This window comes from Muntiacus reevesi, chromosome 10 (assembly GCF_963930625.1).
Source record: "Muntiacus reevesi chromosome 10, mMunRee1.1, whole genome shotgun sequence".
NCBI lineage: Eukaryota > Metazoa > Chordata > Mammalia > Artiodactyla > Cervidae > Muntiacus > Muntiacus reevesi.
In genome coordinates, this window is record NC_089258.1 from 3,164,027 (window position 1) to 3,181,593 (window position 17,567).

At 48.4% G+C, this 17,567-nt stretch overlaps 1 protein-coding gene across 2 annotated transcripts in view; it reads right to left on the reverse strand.

Annotated features, from left to right (window-relative positions):
- Nucleotides 1-432: 432 nt before the first annotated feature.
- Nucleotides 433-17,567, reverse strand: part of LOC136176709 (tumor necrosis factor receptor superfamily member 10A-like) — a 29,229-nt gene continuing 12,094 nt past the window's right edge. The window contains exons 2-10 of one of the 2 annotated variants that reach the window (XM_065947211.1): nt 10,648-10,747; nt 9,959-10,072; nt 8,841-8,952; nt 7,938-8,011; nt 7,749-7,850; nt 7,302-7,327; nt 6,683-6,743; nt 5,473-5,539; nt 433-3,596 (exon numbers count right to left, since the gene is read on the reverse strand). In XM_065947211.1, the coding sequence (XP_065803283.1) occupies nt 5,523-5,539; nt 6,683-6,743; nt 7,302-7,327; nt 7,749-7,850; nt 7,938-8,011; nt 8,841-8,952; nt 9,959-10,072; nt 10,648-10,747 (606 nt within the window). In that variant the 3' untranslated portion in view covers nt 433-3,596; nt 5,473-5,522. Of the gene's footprint in view, nt 3,597-5,468; nt 5,540-6,682; nt 6,744-7,301; nt 7,328-7,748; nt 7,851-7,937; nt 8,012-8,840; nt 8,953-9,958; nt 10,073-10,647; nt 10,748-17,567 lie in introns of both variants that reach the window. The other variant, XM_065947212.1, reaches the window with a different exon arrangement.

A 17,567-nucleotide genomic window follows, 5' to 3' on the forward strand; every position in this document is an offset into this window, starting at 1 on the left:
GGGGCCACAGAAGAACCCCAGCAAGCCGGGCCCCACCAGCCCTTCCCAACAGCTCTCAGAGCCGGTCTGCACCTCCAGGGAGCCCAGCAGGCCCAGACAGGACTCAGAGACACCACAGGAGGGAGGCCGTGCAGGACCCGGCCAGGCTGGGGCCCCTCTCCCAGAGGAAGGGCAGGGAGGAGGTGGACGGAGGAGGGGCTGAGTTCCAGTGCCCCAGGAATCTGGCACCTGGAAGTCTGGAGTCAGAGCAGGAGACACACCCATGCAGGATGAGCCTGAGGCATAAAGGGGAGAGGGAAGGAGTGGGTCACACAGCAAGAGCACACCCCTGTACCCGTCACTCAGAGCTGCTGCAGAGAAGCAGAGGATGGGGAAAACACACACGCAGGTGCCTCTTGTTATGTAAAATTACATATTTAATTTGGTCAGAAATTCACAAAACTGTATATTTATAGAAAACTTTATAATTTCATAATTTTAATAGTTCTTATACTTTTTATAACATTCCACGTTTGTCAAAATGTATAAAACTATATAAAATTATAATATTTGTATATAACAGCATATATTTAATTTGGTCACAGTCATAAAATTGCATATTTACATAAAATTGCAAAATTTTTATGTAACTGCCATTTATTTTGGTCACAAATTCATCCAATTGCTTATTTATATAAAATTTTTATATAACATTGCATATTTGACCACAAATTCTTTAAATTGCATATTTATAGAAAATTGCAAAATTTGTATATAACAGTGAATATTCAATTTGGTTCAAAATCATAAAATTGCACGTTTACATAAATTTATAAAATTTCTTTTTTTTTTTTTTTTTACATAAATTTATAAAATCTCTATATGACATTGCATATTTAATTTGGTCACATTCATTACTGGGGAGGAACCTGAACAGGCATCCAGTCTTCAAGTAAACTTTAAATTGTCACACTTGCATTGGCATAAAGCAGTAATGCTTCCCGGATGGCTCAGCAGGCAAAGAACTCGCCTGCAATGCAGGAAACCCAGGACACGCGAGTTCGATCCCTGGATCGGGAAGATCCCCTGGAGTAGGAAATGGCAACTCACTCCAGTATTCCTGTCTGGAGAATCAATCCCATGGACAGAGGAGCCTGGTAGGCTGTAGTTCACGGGGTCGCAGAGTCGGACAGGACTGAGCGACTAAGCACCCACAGGAAAGTAACAAAGGAGTCAAGTTTCACGTTTCTTGAAGATTCTCATTAGTAAAACACACAAAAAGTGTACAAATGAATATACATGACAAATACTGACAAGGCTGATACTTTAGACGGGCACTCAAGGAAGTCTTCTGAGAAAGGGACAAGTGACCTAACACTTGACTATGTTTTTAAACGGTTTTACAAATGGACATGCTTTTTGTAATATATAGGTGACAGTTTCAAATTTTATTGTATCTTACTTATTTCAGCTGTGCAGACTCTCCATTGCAGCACACAGGCTTCTCTAGTTGTGACGAGCAGGCTCTACAGCACGTGGGCTCAGTAGCTGCAGAGCGCATGCTTAGCTGAGGTATGTGGGATCTCAGTTCCCCAACCAGAGACTGAACCCGGGCTCCTTGCATTGGGAGTGCAGAGTCTTAACCACTGAACCACCAGCGAAGTCCCAGGAATTCATTTCTATCTCCTTCTGGGGATGAAGGCAGAGTGTCCTCACAGAAGAAACAGCAAAGACAGGAAACAGCTGACTGCCCGGAAAGGGAGGGACATCAGGGCCAGAGGGATGTAGCACAAAGACCATGGGGATCAGCCCTTCTAAAAACACAGGGGAGCTCCACACACTGGATCCATTTGTACCTAAATTTTAGGCAATTCCAGTTTTGACCACACCAGTCACATCAACCTTAGGGAAGGCAACATACAAGCCTTGAGATGGATTAGATCAAAAACCCCCCTGAGAATTGCTTCTGCCATTAAATTATCCTGCGGTGATTGGAATACTATGGAGAAGGTTTAGCAGAAGTAAAAAAAAAAAAAAAACAACTTTTTTAATTTAAAGAAAAGACAAAACCCTAATATAGTAGGCATTTTAGGTCAGTTCTCACAGTATTTAAGAATCAGCATTTCTGTATCTTTCCTGCAGAAGGTCAAAGCTTACAGAGGGGCTGAGATCCTTAATTAGCCAATTCAAACACAAAAAGGCAATTCTGGGCTCAGAGCACCAGTATCAAGGGGGGCCCATCTAGTGGTGAGCAAGCCAACACTGAACATAACCCAGGAGCCCGTCCATTCTTCCTCCCAGAAACCATGGCAGATCCCTGTCCTCTCTTCCTTGAGCCCAGATGGAATGAAGGTCAGTGATAAGACCAGACGTGACACAGAAACTATCAGACACTCCTATCTAACCCACGCCCCACCCTGACCTCCCAGGTGAGCAACAGGAAGCCCAGGGGATCACAGCCCAGGTCACGGACACCAGACAGGGCTGCACGGGCGTGCCACTTCTCCCGCTCTGCCCACTTGTTAACATCTCCCTATAAAAAGTACGAATATTCACACAACTATAAAGTTGACATGTTTAAAGCCTGGACCCTGTAGAAGTCGCCAGGCAATCCCCAACTGGTCACATTCCCCCAGCAGTGGGCTTGCTCTCCTTTGTTGTTCTTGCTGTTTTGTAGGTTTTTGTTTGTTTGTTTTTGCCTCATGGCTTATGGGATCTTACTTTCTGACCAGGGATTGAACTCAGGGCTCTCAGTGCAGAGTCCTACCCACTGAACAGCCAGGGAATGCCCTCCTTTTGTATTTCCAATTGCTTTGGATTGCCAGTGCTCAACCAGGCAGCCCACATAAACAGCCTAGAAATTATATTTCCAAAACGTTTTTCAACACATATAAATATGTGCACAAACATAAAAGTACAAAGACATACAAGATGTTTGCACTTTAATGATGTACATTACAAGTTACGGGGCTTCCCTGGTGGCTCAGTTGGTAAAAAGTCTGCCTGCAGTGCAGGAGACCCAGGTTCCATCCCTGGGTAGGGAAGATCCCCTGGAGAAGGAAATGGCAACCCACTCCAGTATTCTTGCCTGGAGAAACCCCATGGACAGAGGAGCCTGGTGGGCTACAGTCCATGGGGTCGCAAAGAGTTGGACATGACTCAGTGACTAACGCTTCCATTATAAGTTAACGTCATTAAATGCATACATACTAACATGAATAACAAATTTCAAACAAATACAAATAAAAAGTAGAAGTCTATTAGCAGTGTGTCCTGAACGGAAAGATTGAGGTCCTCAAACGCTTAGGGCACAGCACAGCCTGTCTCACTTTCTTCATGAACATGTTCATACTTTCCTGAGTTCAGCAGGCACTCTTGAATTGTCTCTTTTGTCAGTCTTTGCCCCAGCATTTGCAAGCATCCAGCAAGGTGTTAACTGAGGTCTCCTGTCCCTTCTTGGTGACTGGCAGCATTTCACACACGGCATCTGGAGAAACCCAGGCCTATTCTCTGGCCACAAGGATCTCATTTCATGTGAGGCCCATCTGCCTCAGGAGCAAATCACATAAGTCACAAGGAAGAGATAGCTGCAAAGTCACTGAAGAACAGCTTCAGGCCTAGGTTGGGGGAAAGTCACAGAGACAGAGTTGGAACCGGCTTTCACAAAGTCAGAGGACCCTCAAGTCAGGCCTAGACTTCAGGGTGGGAACCTGAGGTGCTCCCCCTGCTGGTAAGCCTGCTGCTCTGCGCCCCTGACCTGCTTCCCAGCAGCAGAGAAACAAGCCACACCGGCATTGGGCACTGGGCTTCGCCAGCACCCAGGGCAGTGGGGGGCAGTCCAGGTCAGCAGAGAGTCCTGCCCTAAGCAGGGGATGAGGGCCCATCTGGAAGAGAAGACTGCTGTCACAGAGGGAGAAGGCATCTGTGATGGGAGACAGGGTGGGACAGCGAGGGGCAACAGACCTCAGAGGGGGGCACCTGCCTGTCTCAGGAGGGTGAGGTCCCCTGGCTGCCGCCTCTGCACTGGGGACAAAGCAAAGGCCTGGAGGGAGGAAGGTCTCCGGCCTCACACCCCGCTCAGCCTCACTGCCCGACACTGTGGTAGAGCTGGACAGGGACAGACTCTGAGCAAGAATTGAACCATAAAATGGAGCAAACACCACCCGCCTCATGGACTGTGCTGCAGATTCAGTGCTGTGTGTGTGAAACGCTGTACACCCCACCATCCAGAGTACATAAGGAGGGCACCCAACTCAAGTTTATATTCTGTAACAGCTACACTGAAAACATGAAAAATAACAATACTCGTTTTCATTACATACGGTACTAACTCAAAGTATTCAAAAAAAATTTCATTTCAGTATGTAATATAGACAGCTAATGGGAAGTTGCTTTATAACACAGAGAGCTCAATCCAGTGCTCTGTGATAACCTAAGGGAGGTGGGATGGGGGCGCGGAAAGGAGGCTTAAGAGGGTGGGGATATATGTACCCCCATGGCTGGTTCATGTTGCTCTACAGCAGAAACCAGCACAACACCGTGAAGCGATCATTCTCCAATTAAAAGTAAGTTAAAATTTTCACTGCAATATGTAGTCTTAGTCACTCGGCTGTGTGTCCGAGTCTGTCACTTCATGGACTGCAGCCCGCCAGGCTCTGTCCATGGGATTCTCCAGGCAAGAATACTGGAGTGGGTTGCCATTCCCTTCTCCAGGGGATCTTCCCGACTCAGGGACTGAACCCTGTTCTCTTGCGTTACAGGCAAATTCTTTACCATTTGAGCCACCAGGGAAGCCCCTCAACATGTAATCAATATGCAAAAAAAAAAAAAAAAATACTGTTAACGAGACAAATTACAGTCCTTTTTTCTGCAAACTCCTTGAACTACAGTATCGAGTTATATACTACAGCTCATCAGATTCAGCCACAGTTTCAGGTGCTCCACGGGGCTTCCCAAGTGGTGCCATTGGTAAAGAACCTGCTTGCTAATGCAGGAGATGTAAGATGTGGGTTCGATCCCTGGGTTGGAATGATCCTTGGAGGAGGGTAACCCACTCCAGTATTCTTGCCTGGAGAATCCCATGGACTGAGGAGCCTGGCGGGCTACAGTCCATGGGGTTGCAAAGAGTCAGACATGATTAAAGCGACTTAGCATGCATGGACAGGTGCTCCACAGCCTCCCTGGGCCAGTGGGTGCCCCGCTGGACAGCACAACCTCTCAGAAGTCTCAGAGTGGGTCAACCTGGCCCTGAGCAACCAGGGAGGAGAGACGGTGGAGGAGGGAAGGACAGGGAGGTGTTAGCGGCCACTGTTAGAGGACAGAGGGGTGCAGGGTGGGAAAACGAGGAGGGGGCAGGGAGGGAACTAGAGTCTTGATGGTCCAGGGACAAGCCATCCCCTCTCTGAGTTGCCCTAACAGCTATGGAGACAGAAATTAGGACACCGTCCCTCCTCCCTCCACTCCTGATCCACTGCCCAGGAAAAAAACACTCACTTTCTGTGGCGTCTGTTGGAACCAGCAGCCATCTTCTCCCCTGAGATCCTTCAGATGCTGCTGTTTTCTGTAAAACACAATGGAGAGCAGCCTTGGTCTTAATCGAGGGCCCTAGATTACAGAGCTGAGCCTAGTAAACATTGTTCTGAAATTCTGGCACAGGCAGCCATAAGCAAAACAAAACCAATGCAGGATCTTTGAAGGGAGCGGACAAAACAGTCATTATTTTATATATTATTTTATTCTTATGAAACTCTAATGGTTCAACAATAATACTTAAACGTGAATGTATGGATGGATGAATGTTAAACATTATGACAATAAATTCTATAATGAATTATGAGTTGGATAAATTCATGAGGTTATAGAACACTGTAATACAAAGATACAACCTCAACAAGAAATGAGCAATTTACCAAGGAAAAACACACATGGAGTTGAGGTATTATAAAACTCTTAAAATGCTAACTCTTTTCATAAGAAACACATAGAATATCTAAAAGATCTCAATTCCTCCTAGATTAGTTTATAAATTACGGTAATACTCAAAAACCTCAAAACTATTGAAATGATATGACCCAAAACTGTAAATGTCTCTGTATGTGTGTGTGTGTGTGTGTATACATATATAGTATATATATATTTAGTCACTCAGTCATGTCTGACTCTGCAACCCCATGGACTGTAGCCCACCAGGCTCCTCTGTCCATGGGGATTCTCCAGGCAAGAATACTTGAGTGGGTTGCCATGCCCTCCTCATATGTATGTGTGTATATATATATAAACACACACACATATACATAGTGAAAATAATATATGTTGACAAAGAAATTTTACTTCAAGTAGATTCAACTTAATAATACTTTTGAAATAAATGTGAAATTGCTACTATGATGAGTAATGGCTTAAAAGTATGTAATAGTCACACAGAAAAATATGTAGCTCTGACCCCATCACTGGGTCAGTCATGGGAGGAGTGACCACCCTTTGGCTGCGCTGTTCTAGACGAGGGATGTGGTGACAAGACGACAGATGAGAAACAGCATCAGCACTGCCAGTGGACCAGAACAGGGGGTGGGCTCTCTTCTCTCCACACCCTGATCTCCCTCCATCACCACCTCCCCAGAGGAGAGGAGACCTGACCAGCATTGCCTCTCCCTGTCTCTGCCACAGTCCCAAGCAAGCAGAAGGGCCAGAGCCGCACACTCACCATCAGACTCCCCATTTGCTTCATCTTGGGACTGGGCATTGTCTTCTGTCAGCTTCTTTTCCTGCCAAGGGACCAGAATGGAAAGTGAATCTCCACTGGTCAGCCTGTTGTTGTGGGCATGGTCCAGAGCCTCAGATTCTCTTGGGGGACATAAGCGCCAGAAAAGGGCCTTGAGAAAACAAGGCGCTGACCCAGGAGTCACAAACCCCTACAGCGTCTGGGGGGATACAGTGGGTTCTGCCTTCCCACCTATCCCTGTGCTGTGCCCCCCAAGTGGGCATAGACTCAGCACATCTGGGCTCTGCTGAAGGCACCCAGACTCTGGTGTGATGCTAAAGGGAACTGAGCACCCCTGCCTGACTCCCCGCATGCCCCGGGGTTACAGAGTGAGGGTGTCTCAAACAGTAAGGACAGGGCCAGCGCTGCCAACCAGCCTTAGGACAGCGCTCAGCAGGCCAGTCTCCCTCCTACATTCAGCCTAGAGCCCCCAGGCCAGTTGAGAGAGTCAGGGACAGCGCTATAGGACAAACCAGGGACCAGGTCCACCCTGGGCTTTGCTGTGGGGCGGAAGCAGTTACTGAGGGTCTGATGCCGCCAGATGCTGGAGAAACCGACTCACCTTGTGGCAGCACTCACCAAAGCCACCTAGAAGAGAAGAGACGCCACTGAGTGGTGGGGAGGGTCCTCTGGCCGCACCTCCCTCCCCAGGGACAGACACTGAACAAACAGCCTCGGGCCTGTGACTGCAAGTGGGACACCCCGAGTCTGGAGAACTCAGGGAGGAGAAGAGAAGGGAGAAAATGAAGTAAAATGAAACCCATGTGAAATCTGTGCATTGCTCCTGAACCACCCTCTTCTGCCTCCTCCCACCAGACTCGGCCAGGGGGAAGAGGGGATCGTCAGCTGAGTTGGGGGCCCGATGTGATCACGGTTTTGTAGGACCAGGTGAGGTGGGAGGAGGAGGGTTTCCCTGGGGAACAAGATCAGAGACAAGCCAGGAGGAACAGGAGGATTGGGGAGATGGAGGAGGGAGCCAGCACCTCCTCCTTCCCTTCTAGAACCTCACCTTTAGAGAAGCAACATACAACACATCCTATTAGGACAATGGTGATTAGGACAATTGGGATTCCAAGTCCAGTGAAAATGTTAGTCACCAGCGGTGAAGTGCCTGAGGAGGGACAGGGAGTGATGGGTAGTCTCCGGCTCATGGTTGCTAGCTCTCCAGGAACCGGGGCCTCCCCATGGGCCAGGGTACCTGATTTTTGGTCCACACACTTGACATTGCTCCAGGGGGTACAGTTCATGACCATGACCTTCCCATCAGGGCACCTGGGTACAGACACAGGGGGACCCATCAGGGACAGCTGGCTGGATGAGGAGAAGGAGGGGGCAGCCTTCTGTCCTGGGTCCCCTGACAAGACAGTAGAGGGGGTACAGGCTCCTGCTGTCTGCAGGGAAGGGTCCCCTCACACCCCCTCCCTGGGTAGGAGAAGAATCCAGGACTGTGTACTGCAACCCCCGGGCTCCTGCTGAGTGCTCAGAGCTGTCCTTCAGGAGCTGGGCTTCCTCTGCAAGGCCCGCCCTGGCCTCCCTGGGCTGCATGGGAAGCTCTGGGGGCGGGGGGGGGGGGGGGTGCCTCATCCAGGTTAAGGGTCAGAAGGGTGTGTGCACAACTTTGACTCATCCTCCAGTCAAACTTGAATACGAGGCCCTCTCATCCACCTGTTGACTCTTCCTACCGATCTCAGCCAACACTGGAGCATCAGAGGATAGTGAATTACTATTGGCCCCCGAGTCCCCGAATAGGAAAGATTCAGGTGCTACTGGGGAACAAGCGCTGGGTGTGAGACCTGTCAAGTTGGCTCCGGTTTTATAGGAACCTTGAAGGAGCACACACGTGGCCTCATTATGACTTCTGCTGCTGTCAGCACTCCGGTCTTTCTAGGCCACGCCCGAGGAGACGTGGGGAGGGGCCACTGGGAAAGCCGGGCAGGACAAAGGGTGGTGGTGGGGAGCGCTGCTGCAGGCTCGGGAGACCCCACAGGCACAGAGGAGCTCTGAGAGGTGGGAGGGGCTTCACGGAAGCAGAGAGAGAAAGGGGTACAAGGAAACTGGAGTCTCCTGTGGGCTGGAAGCCCCCTAGGCTCCTGTGTCTCACCCGGAGCTGCATTTTTGACAGAATTCAGGTGCATCTTCTCCACGGAAAGTGCCGGGTTTGCACTGACACTCAGTGTCCTTGCTGGAGGTGCAGCGATTTTTTTCTTCTTCTCCTAGAGACCCAAGATAAGGTTTTGAGGGGCTGTTTCCCTAATATGTCTCTCAACCCTTCTTCACCACTCAGATCTCCATCCACTCAGTTCAAGAAGTAATTCGGAGGGCTTCCTGGGTGGTCCAGTGGTTAAGAATCTGCCTGTCAAAGCAGGGGACACAGGGTCCCTCCCTGGTCTGGGAAGACCCCACGTGCTGCGGGGCAGCTAAGCCCGTGTGCCCCCACTACTGATCCTGCGCTCTGGGGCCTGTACGCCACGGTGAGAGGCCACAAGGAGTAGCCCCCCCCACCACAACTGGAGAAGCCCTTGTTCCGCAAGAAAGACCCAGAAGAGCCAAAAATAAATGAATTAATCTTTTTTAAAGTAATTTGGGGGCCATTTTCTGCAGCAACACACACAGACCGTCCATAAAACAGCCACTGTTCATGTGTCACCAACAGAGGCATACAAAAGGGACTGTGCATCATTACGGATTGCATCAGGGTTGAGAAGAAAAATGTTTTAGATCACAAATGAGGAGCAAGAAGTGGGGTGGGGTGAGGTGTAATCTGAGCCATTACAGATGGAGAGGAACCCTTGGGTGATGTCCCAACGGGTGATGCCCTGCTGGAGAGGCAGAGGGACCTCAGGTCATGAAGGCTGAGAGAGCCTGAGACCCCAGAGCAGAGGGCATGGCGCTCACAGGAGCCTGGCCCAGGATCAGACACATCACACAGCTCAGACCCAGCCCTGCCCCACGCCCGCAGGCCTTCTGCACTGTTACCATCCAGCTCCCTCCATCAAGGGACAGGTTATTCCCCTCTTTCCAGCTGATGTTCTGAAAGACTTCCCTACCAGTTGGAATGCATTATGCAAATAACTTCTGTTTTCATTTATTTTGCTGACCTAAGACAGGATGAAAACCTAGCTGGGCTGGAAATCAGGTTTCTGACTCCTCATCCCATTTAAATCCCATCTCATCACCCAGTACCTTAACTGAAGGCATGGGGGACCACAGGTTCTGTACCTGACTTGCAAGTCGTGCAAGGTAAGCAAGAAGGGAGGGTGTTTGAATGATTGGTGTAGTCTGTCCCATCGGTGCAAGGGGCACAACTTCCACTGACTTCTTCCATATAGAATCCTGGGAAGGAAGGGAAAAGCTGGTGAGTAAATCCCCACAGGATTCCCTCAGGCTGGCAGTGTGGCTGGGGAGGCCTCTTCTGGCCATCTGTGGAATCCACAAGGGGAACTCTCCTCAACCGGGCTTTCATCTTTTGATTCTTCATCTACCACATACCCTAGACCAGTACTGCCAACAGACATATGTTACAAGCCACACATCCAAGTCACATTCATAGCTGGCACATTCAACAGTGAAAAGAAAGGTCAGGGGCTTCCCTGGTGGCTCAGTGGTAAAGAATCTGCCTGCCTATGCAGAATACATGGGTTCGATCCCTGGTCCGGAAGATCCCACGTGCTGCGGAGCAGCTAAGCCCAATGTGTCACAAGTACTGAGCCTGTGCTCCACAGCTCGGGGATCCACAACTACGGAGCACACACGCTGCAGCTGCTGAGGCCCCTGCACCCGAGCGCCTGTGCTCTGCAACAAGAGAAGCCACCCCAGGGAGAAGCTCAAGTAGCAACAAAGCCTCAGCGTAGCCAAAAATAAATACAGAGACATGAAGACAAGGGTTGGAGACCAGCCTTAGAATCTACCTGGTGGACATAAGTTCTGTTGGCGGATCCATTCCAGTGGGGCTGATGACTGCTGGTGAATTTCATCCTTCCTTATAGACATGCTTGAAGCAGGTTTGACCTATGGGGACAAAGCAGGGACAGGCATGAGTGGCTTCCACACTCTCACCCCTACTAGAATCCACCCCACATTTCCTTGACCACTACCTGCAAAATGAAACAGAACTTGGACCTTTCTTCCCAGCTCTAAACTCTCATTCTTTTCATGTTTGTCCTTTGGCCTTTTGTGCTAGCAAGGAACTTACACTTAAGTTTTTTCCCCTGTATGCTTTCCTCTTAAAATACGTTTATTCCAGAAAGTATGTGCTCAGATGCATCCAATTCTTTGCGACCCCATGGACTGTAGCCCATCAGGCTCCTCTGTCCATGGGATTCTCTGAGCAAGAATTTTGGAGTGAGTTGCCATTTCCTCCTCCAGGGGATCCTCCCGACCCAGGGATCAAACTTCAGTCTCTTGCGTCTCCTGTGTTGGCAGGCTGTTTTTTGTTTTTTTGTTTTGTTTTGTTTTTTTTACCACTAGCACCACCTGGGAAGCCCAGAAAGTATGGGCAAGAAAAACTTTTTTTATAAAAATACAGAAACCACAGGGATCCCCTTGAGTAGAGAAAACATCCATTATTTTGTGTCTTGACTTCTTCTATTTGACCATATGTGTGAATACTCTCAGGCTTTCTCTCTCTTTCTCACATGTATGTGCACACACACACACATTCTCACAAATGAGGGTTCTGCCATGCATACAATTTTCATAATCAGGATATAGAATCACATATTGAGTAATGAATTTGTGGCTTTAATCCAACAAACTGTCCCCCAAAGGAAGTTGTCAGTGTTCCACAAAATACAAGAATCACATGGAGAAAGAAGAAATAGCAATACAGGGTTTTCAGCCAAGTCTCTGTGCTAAAAATGACACAATGGAGCCAGCCAAAAATCACTGGAGTCTGAGGATTCGACCAGAATTAATGTGTTGATGATAGTGTTCTGATGTTCAGGATTGGACTGTCATTTGGGGGGAGACTGTCCTAATTTGTGGGAAATATATATTCAAGTGTCCATTCATGGGATCTGTCATGTCAGCAGCTCTGTTTCAGATGATACAGGAAACAAAGGTTTTGTATAGTTTTGTAACTTTAATCTGGGAGTGATTTAAAGTAGAAAGTGACATTAAGAGAGAAAAAACAAAAATGGAAACAGCTTATGTTGAGCCCAGTTCAACTGCCTGGATCTAAACAAGATAAAATGCAACCTGTTAAATATTTGGGGACAGCTAAGCTCATATGAACAGTATGAAAAGGCAAAATGATAGGACACTGAAAGAGGAACTCCCAGGTCGGTAGGTGCCCAGTATGCTACTGGAGATCAGTGGAGAAATAACTCCAGAAAGAATGAAGAGACAGAGCCAAAGCAAAAACAATACCCAGATGTGGATGTGACTGGTGATAGAAGCAAGGTCCGATGCTGTAAAGAGCAATATAGCATAGGAACCTGGAATGTGAAGTCCATGAATCAAGGCAAATTGGAAGTGGTCAAACAGGAGATAGCAAATGTCGACATTCTAGGAATCAGCGAACTAAAATGGACAGGAACGGGTGAATTTAACTCAGATGACCATTATATCTACTACTGTGGGCAGGAATCCCTTAGAAGAAATGGAGCAGCCATCATGGTCAACAAAAGAGTCCAAAATGCAGTACTTGGATGCAATCTCAAAAATGACAGAATGATCTCTGTTCGTTTCCAAGGCAAACCATTCAATATCACAGTAATCCAAGCCTATGCCCCAACCAGTAACGCTGAAGAAGCTGAAGTTGAATGGTTCTAGGAAGACCCACAAGACCTTTTGGAACTAACACCCAAAAAAGATGTCCTTTTCATTATAGGGGACTGGTATGCAAAAGTAGGAAGTCAAGAAACACCTGGAGTAACAGGCAAATTTGGCCTTGGAGTATGGAATGAAGCAGGTCAAAGGCTAATAGAGTTCTGCCAAGAGAACGCACTGGTCACAGGAAACACCCTCTTCCAACAACACAAGAGAAAACTCTACACATGGACATCACCAGATGGTCAACACCGAGCTCAGATTGATTATATTCTTTGCAGCCAAAGATGGAGAAGCTCTGTACAGTCAGCAAAAACAAGACCGGGAGCTGACTGTGGCTCAGATCAGGAACTCCTTACTGCCAAATTCAGACTTAAATTGAAGAAAGTAGGGAAAACCACTAGACCATTCAGGTATGACCTAAATCAAATACCTTATGACTGTACAGTGAGTATAGTCCTATAGAAAGTGAGGCTTTTCTCTAGTTGTGGCAAGTAGAGGATACTCTTGATTTTCTTGCGTAGGCTTCTCATTGCAGTGGCTTCTCTTGTTGTGGAGCATAGACTCCAGGTGCACAGGCTTCGGTAGTTGCAGTGGGGGCTCAGTAGTTGTAGCACATGGGCTCAGTTGCTCCCAGGCATGTGGGACCCTCCCAGACCAGAGAATGAACTGGTGTCTCTCACATTGCCAGGAGCTTCTTAACCACTGGACCACCAGGGAAGCCCCCACACTGTTAATATAGTGAAAAACACTGATAGATTTTCAGATGTTAATCCAACACTTATTCCTGAGATTGACGCCATTTGGTCATGGTATGTTTTCTTCTTTAAATCTTCCTGAATGTAGTTTACTGTTTGCTTTGTAAAGGAATTTTGCCTCTGTTTTTAGGAAGGGTATTTAAAAGTACTTTTTTCTTCTTTTCAAATGTTTCCGTTAGGTTTAGGTATTAGGGTTATGTTGGCCTTAGAAGAACTAGTGAAGAACTCCTGTTATCTGAAAGAATTTGTGTAAAGATTTGTGTTCTTTATTGTCTGTATTTTTGTGCCCTGCCCTGTGACCTAACCTGGGTCTCCTGGCTACCCACTCCCAGTCTCAGCAATCTCATGGAGCCTCGAAACACTCTACTGGAATGAAGAATCGGAAGCGTGGCCCCATGGCATCCCAGCTTTACTTCTGAGACCAAAGCGCTCAAGTTCAGTGCGGTGAGGGTGCCAGGAAACGGGGCACCATCGTGGCCTCCTCGTGTGAGTTTAAAATGGCCCAGGCTTCTTTGGGAGAACAGTTTGTCACTGTCCAGACAAAAGTGTAGAATGATCTAACCCACTGACCCAGCAATTCCACTTCTGAGTTACCCGACAGACAATGCACATGGCCACACTGGATGCTCGACAGGCACCCAGACACATCCATCACGTAGTGTTCAGCATGAGGCCTGCCTGTTACGAACCGATGCTTTAAAACGAATGCTATACTTCTTGTGAATACAAAATACTATTTCTTTCCAGATTTTTTGGTACTAATTCATTCAATGAAAGATGCATATTTTCACAATTCCTGTAACTTTGTCAGACCCTTAATTTTTTTTCTTTGAACATATATGCAACTTTGAAAAGAGCCTCAAACAATGCAAAAAAGTGGTGCCAAGTGTGCATATTTTTCCCCATTGTGAGTTTCTTAAAAATGCACACTCAGGGACGGGGAAGCCTGGGCCTGGTGGGCTGCCGTCTATGGGGCCGCACAGAGTTGGACACGACTGAAGCGACTTAGCAGCAGCGGTGAACCACACCCAGAGCCTCCAACTCCCCTCTGAAAGGAAGTGGTGAGAATCTGGCCCAAGCTGAGTCGATTGGTGGTTTCTATTCATAAAGTCCAAGGAGCTGGAAGCAATTTTGAGGTTTTTCTCCTTTCAGAGAAAAGGAAATGTAAGGGTGCTTAAGGCAGTGGTGGGGGGAAGATGGAGCCTACACTGTTAATGATTTACAAAGGACACATTTTAGAAGATAAATGCAGTGCAAAATAGAAAAAGAGAGAAAGACAGAAAGAAAAGAGTGAGGAGGGTCGGCAGAGGGAAAAGGGAAGGGAAAGGAAAGAAATGACGATCTGATGCCAGCTGGGCCTGGGGCCAATCCAGAGGTCAGGCTCTCCAAGGAGCCAGCTCTTCTGGGCAGCAAGTAGATGCCAAGGAATCGCACTCCTCTAGCGCCCCCCACCAACGCGCCGCGCACTTGGACCTGCCGGGGGTTCTGCGGGATTTGCCCAGGCAGGTGCCCCCGGGCCTTTTCCGGGCCACCAAGAGCGCCTTTTGGAGCCAGGGAACTCGCGGCGGGAACTCACCAGCAGCAGGACACCCGAGACGACGAAGATGAGAGCCCAGGGGCCCCGGAGCCGAGGCCTGGGGCCCTGGGTGCACCCTCCCCGGGAGCGCGAGGCGGCCGGTGGCCTCTGTCCCCGCTGCCCGGTGCGGTCGGGCAGCGTTCGCTGTACAGGTTGCCGCGGGGTGACAGCCGCCAGAGCCACCAGAAATGAAAGTGTGTTTCGTGGGGCGCGAGGTCGCCTCTAGGAGGAGCGCGGAGCCGAGCTCTGCTATTTAATCCGAGCCTGCTTCTACCTTTATACAGCCCGCCCTGGGATTGCGCCTCCCGGGGGAGCGAATGAACCAGTGCCCGCTGGTGTAATCATTGCTACTTCCAGCCAATCACGCGTGGCTCAGGAGGGGAGCCCGGACCCCTAATTCTCCTTGGTGCGGAAGGGGAACTTCCGCCAGCTAATACCCTGTGGATGCGGTTCTTCATTCAGCGCCGGCCTGGTCTGTGCCTTTGGGAGGCGGGGACAGGGCACCTCCCACGTGCTCTGTGTGATCTGGCCAGTGAGACTCAGAATCTGCATTCCAGGCAGGTCCTAACTCTGCCCTTTGCAGGTCAAGTGCCCCACGGGTTGAAAAAAATGAATGAACCACCTGTCTTCTAATTACCGCCTTCTGCCCACTCCCAGCTTCTGCTCCTCCCCGCCCCGCTCCCCAGCCACCCCACCCCACCCCCCTTCATTGACCAGGGCCCCAAGGAGGCCAGAGAACACGGACAGCCAAGAAGGAGATCCAAGAGGTGCCCTGTACTGTACTGGAGGGGAGTGATGAGTCAACTAGGAAACCTTGAATTGTTAGAAAAATCAGTAGGTTGCCAGACTCACTTGCACTTTCTGAGATTTAAGTACTTATGAAATGAGACAGACCTGGTGAACCTTTTTGCCCTGGGCCTGTATCATATAAATAGTGTTAATAATCACTTTACTATGGAATTACAAATAAGTATTTATTTAAAGGCAAAGAATTGTTTAGTTGCTAAGTCATGGCCAACTCTTTTGGACTGTGGCCAGCCAGGCTCCTCTGTCCATGGGATTTCTCATGCAAGAATACTGGAGTGGGTTGCCATTCCCTTCTCCAGGGGATCTTCCCGACCCAAGGATGGAACTCAAGTCTCCTGCATTGGCAGGTGGATTCTTTACCACTGAGTCAGCAGGGAAGCTCCCAAGGGCAAAGGATACACACCATATTTTCCTGTTGTGAACTCTACTTTTCAAAGATCTTAAGTATCATTAGCATGGCTTATAAGTTTACTTTTGTCACTTTTATTTTATAAACCTGGAGTTCTACCCAACAGAACATTTTGGAGCCTGGTGAATAAATCCCCGCCCCAATAGAAGTGGCATCCAGGAGAAAGAAGGTGGCCTGGCTGTGACTATGTAGTTGAAACACTTTATTTGCAGATGAATGTATCCACCAAGTTCTATTTTGTGTTCATGACTCTGAATGTCTCTGATTTCACAAACTGGGGTCACCATTCACATTGAGGCAATACAGTACTTCCTGTCATTGGGCTCAGAGAAGGGTCCAAGTCACCCTGGACTGTCCCATCTCCCTAGTTTGCCAGGACCAAGAAGTTACCAAATCAGGACTTTCCTGGTGCTTCAGTGGTTAATGATCTGCCTTCCAATGCAGGGATCTCAGGTTTGATCCCTGATAGGGGGAACTAAGATCTCACATGCCTCAAGCTACTGAGCTGGTGCACCCCCAACTACTGAGCCCCACCCTCTACAGCAAGAGAGTGCATGCAGTACAAGGAAGGAAACCCACAGGATGGAAGGAAGACCACCCCTGCCGGAACAAAGACCCAAGGCAGACAAGTAAATAAGCACTGGCATCTAAATAGAATCTATGTTTAAAGAGGTACCAAACCGCCTTTGATGGTGCCTAAAAAGGCAGCATTCACTCCTCAGGGTTCCCAGTATCTTCTACTTTTCCTCTCACTTCCCAGAGGGTCTCTGATATGTGTGGGCTCTTCCCGCGGACTCCACAGTGCTGCTCCCAAGCCCCCAAGTCTGTCCCCCATACTGCACTGCTGCTGGGCTCTCTATCCTACCAGGGTGTGAGTACTTAGGACAGCAAGACAAGTACAAATAGCTGTTTTTTTAAAAAAAAGGTTCCACCAAAGTCTGTTACAGCACCTTTCAGATTTAGTCATGCAACAGAAAAGAGAAAGGAACCCTTATTATGAAAACCTCTTCCACTGAAAGGAATGATCTCACCGGTGAGCCTGGTTCAAAAAGGAGTTAAATCCCTCTCTGCCTTTGCTTTCTATCCCTCATCGCTTTGCTCCACAGGCCTGCTTCCGGTCAGAATGTTGCAGGCTGGAAACAAGGGCTCCTGCCCTGGGCTGCCCAGCAACCCTGGGAGGTGTTCTGGAAGTTGCCCCCTCAGAAGCCTGGTGGGGGCCCAGGGTGGGGAAGAGCTTTCCTATGTGTTGTTTGTCACAGCAGTTCCCCCCAGCCAGACCCTGTATTCTATTGTTTTTTTCTTTGTTTAAATTGTGGACCAGAATACCAATGTATCCACTGAGAGCTCTGAGTTCTGATCACCCAGAGTCAATAAACCCCCCTGTGACTTGAGGAAAGTCTGGGGTTTTGTTTGTTTGGAAAAACGTTTTTAATTAATTTATTTATTTCTGGCTATGCTGGGTCTTCATCGCTGCACACTGGCTTTTCTCTAGTTGCAGGGAGCAGGGGC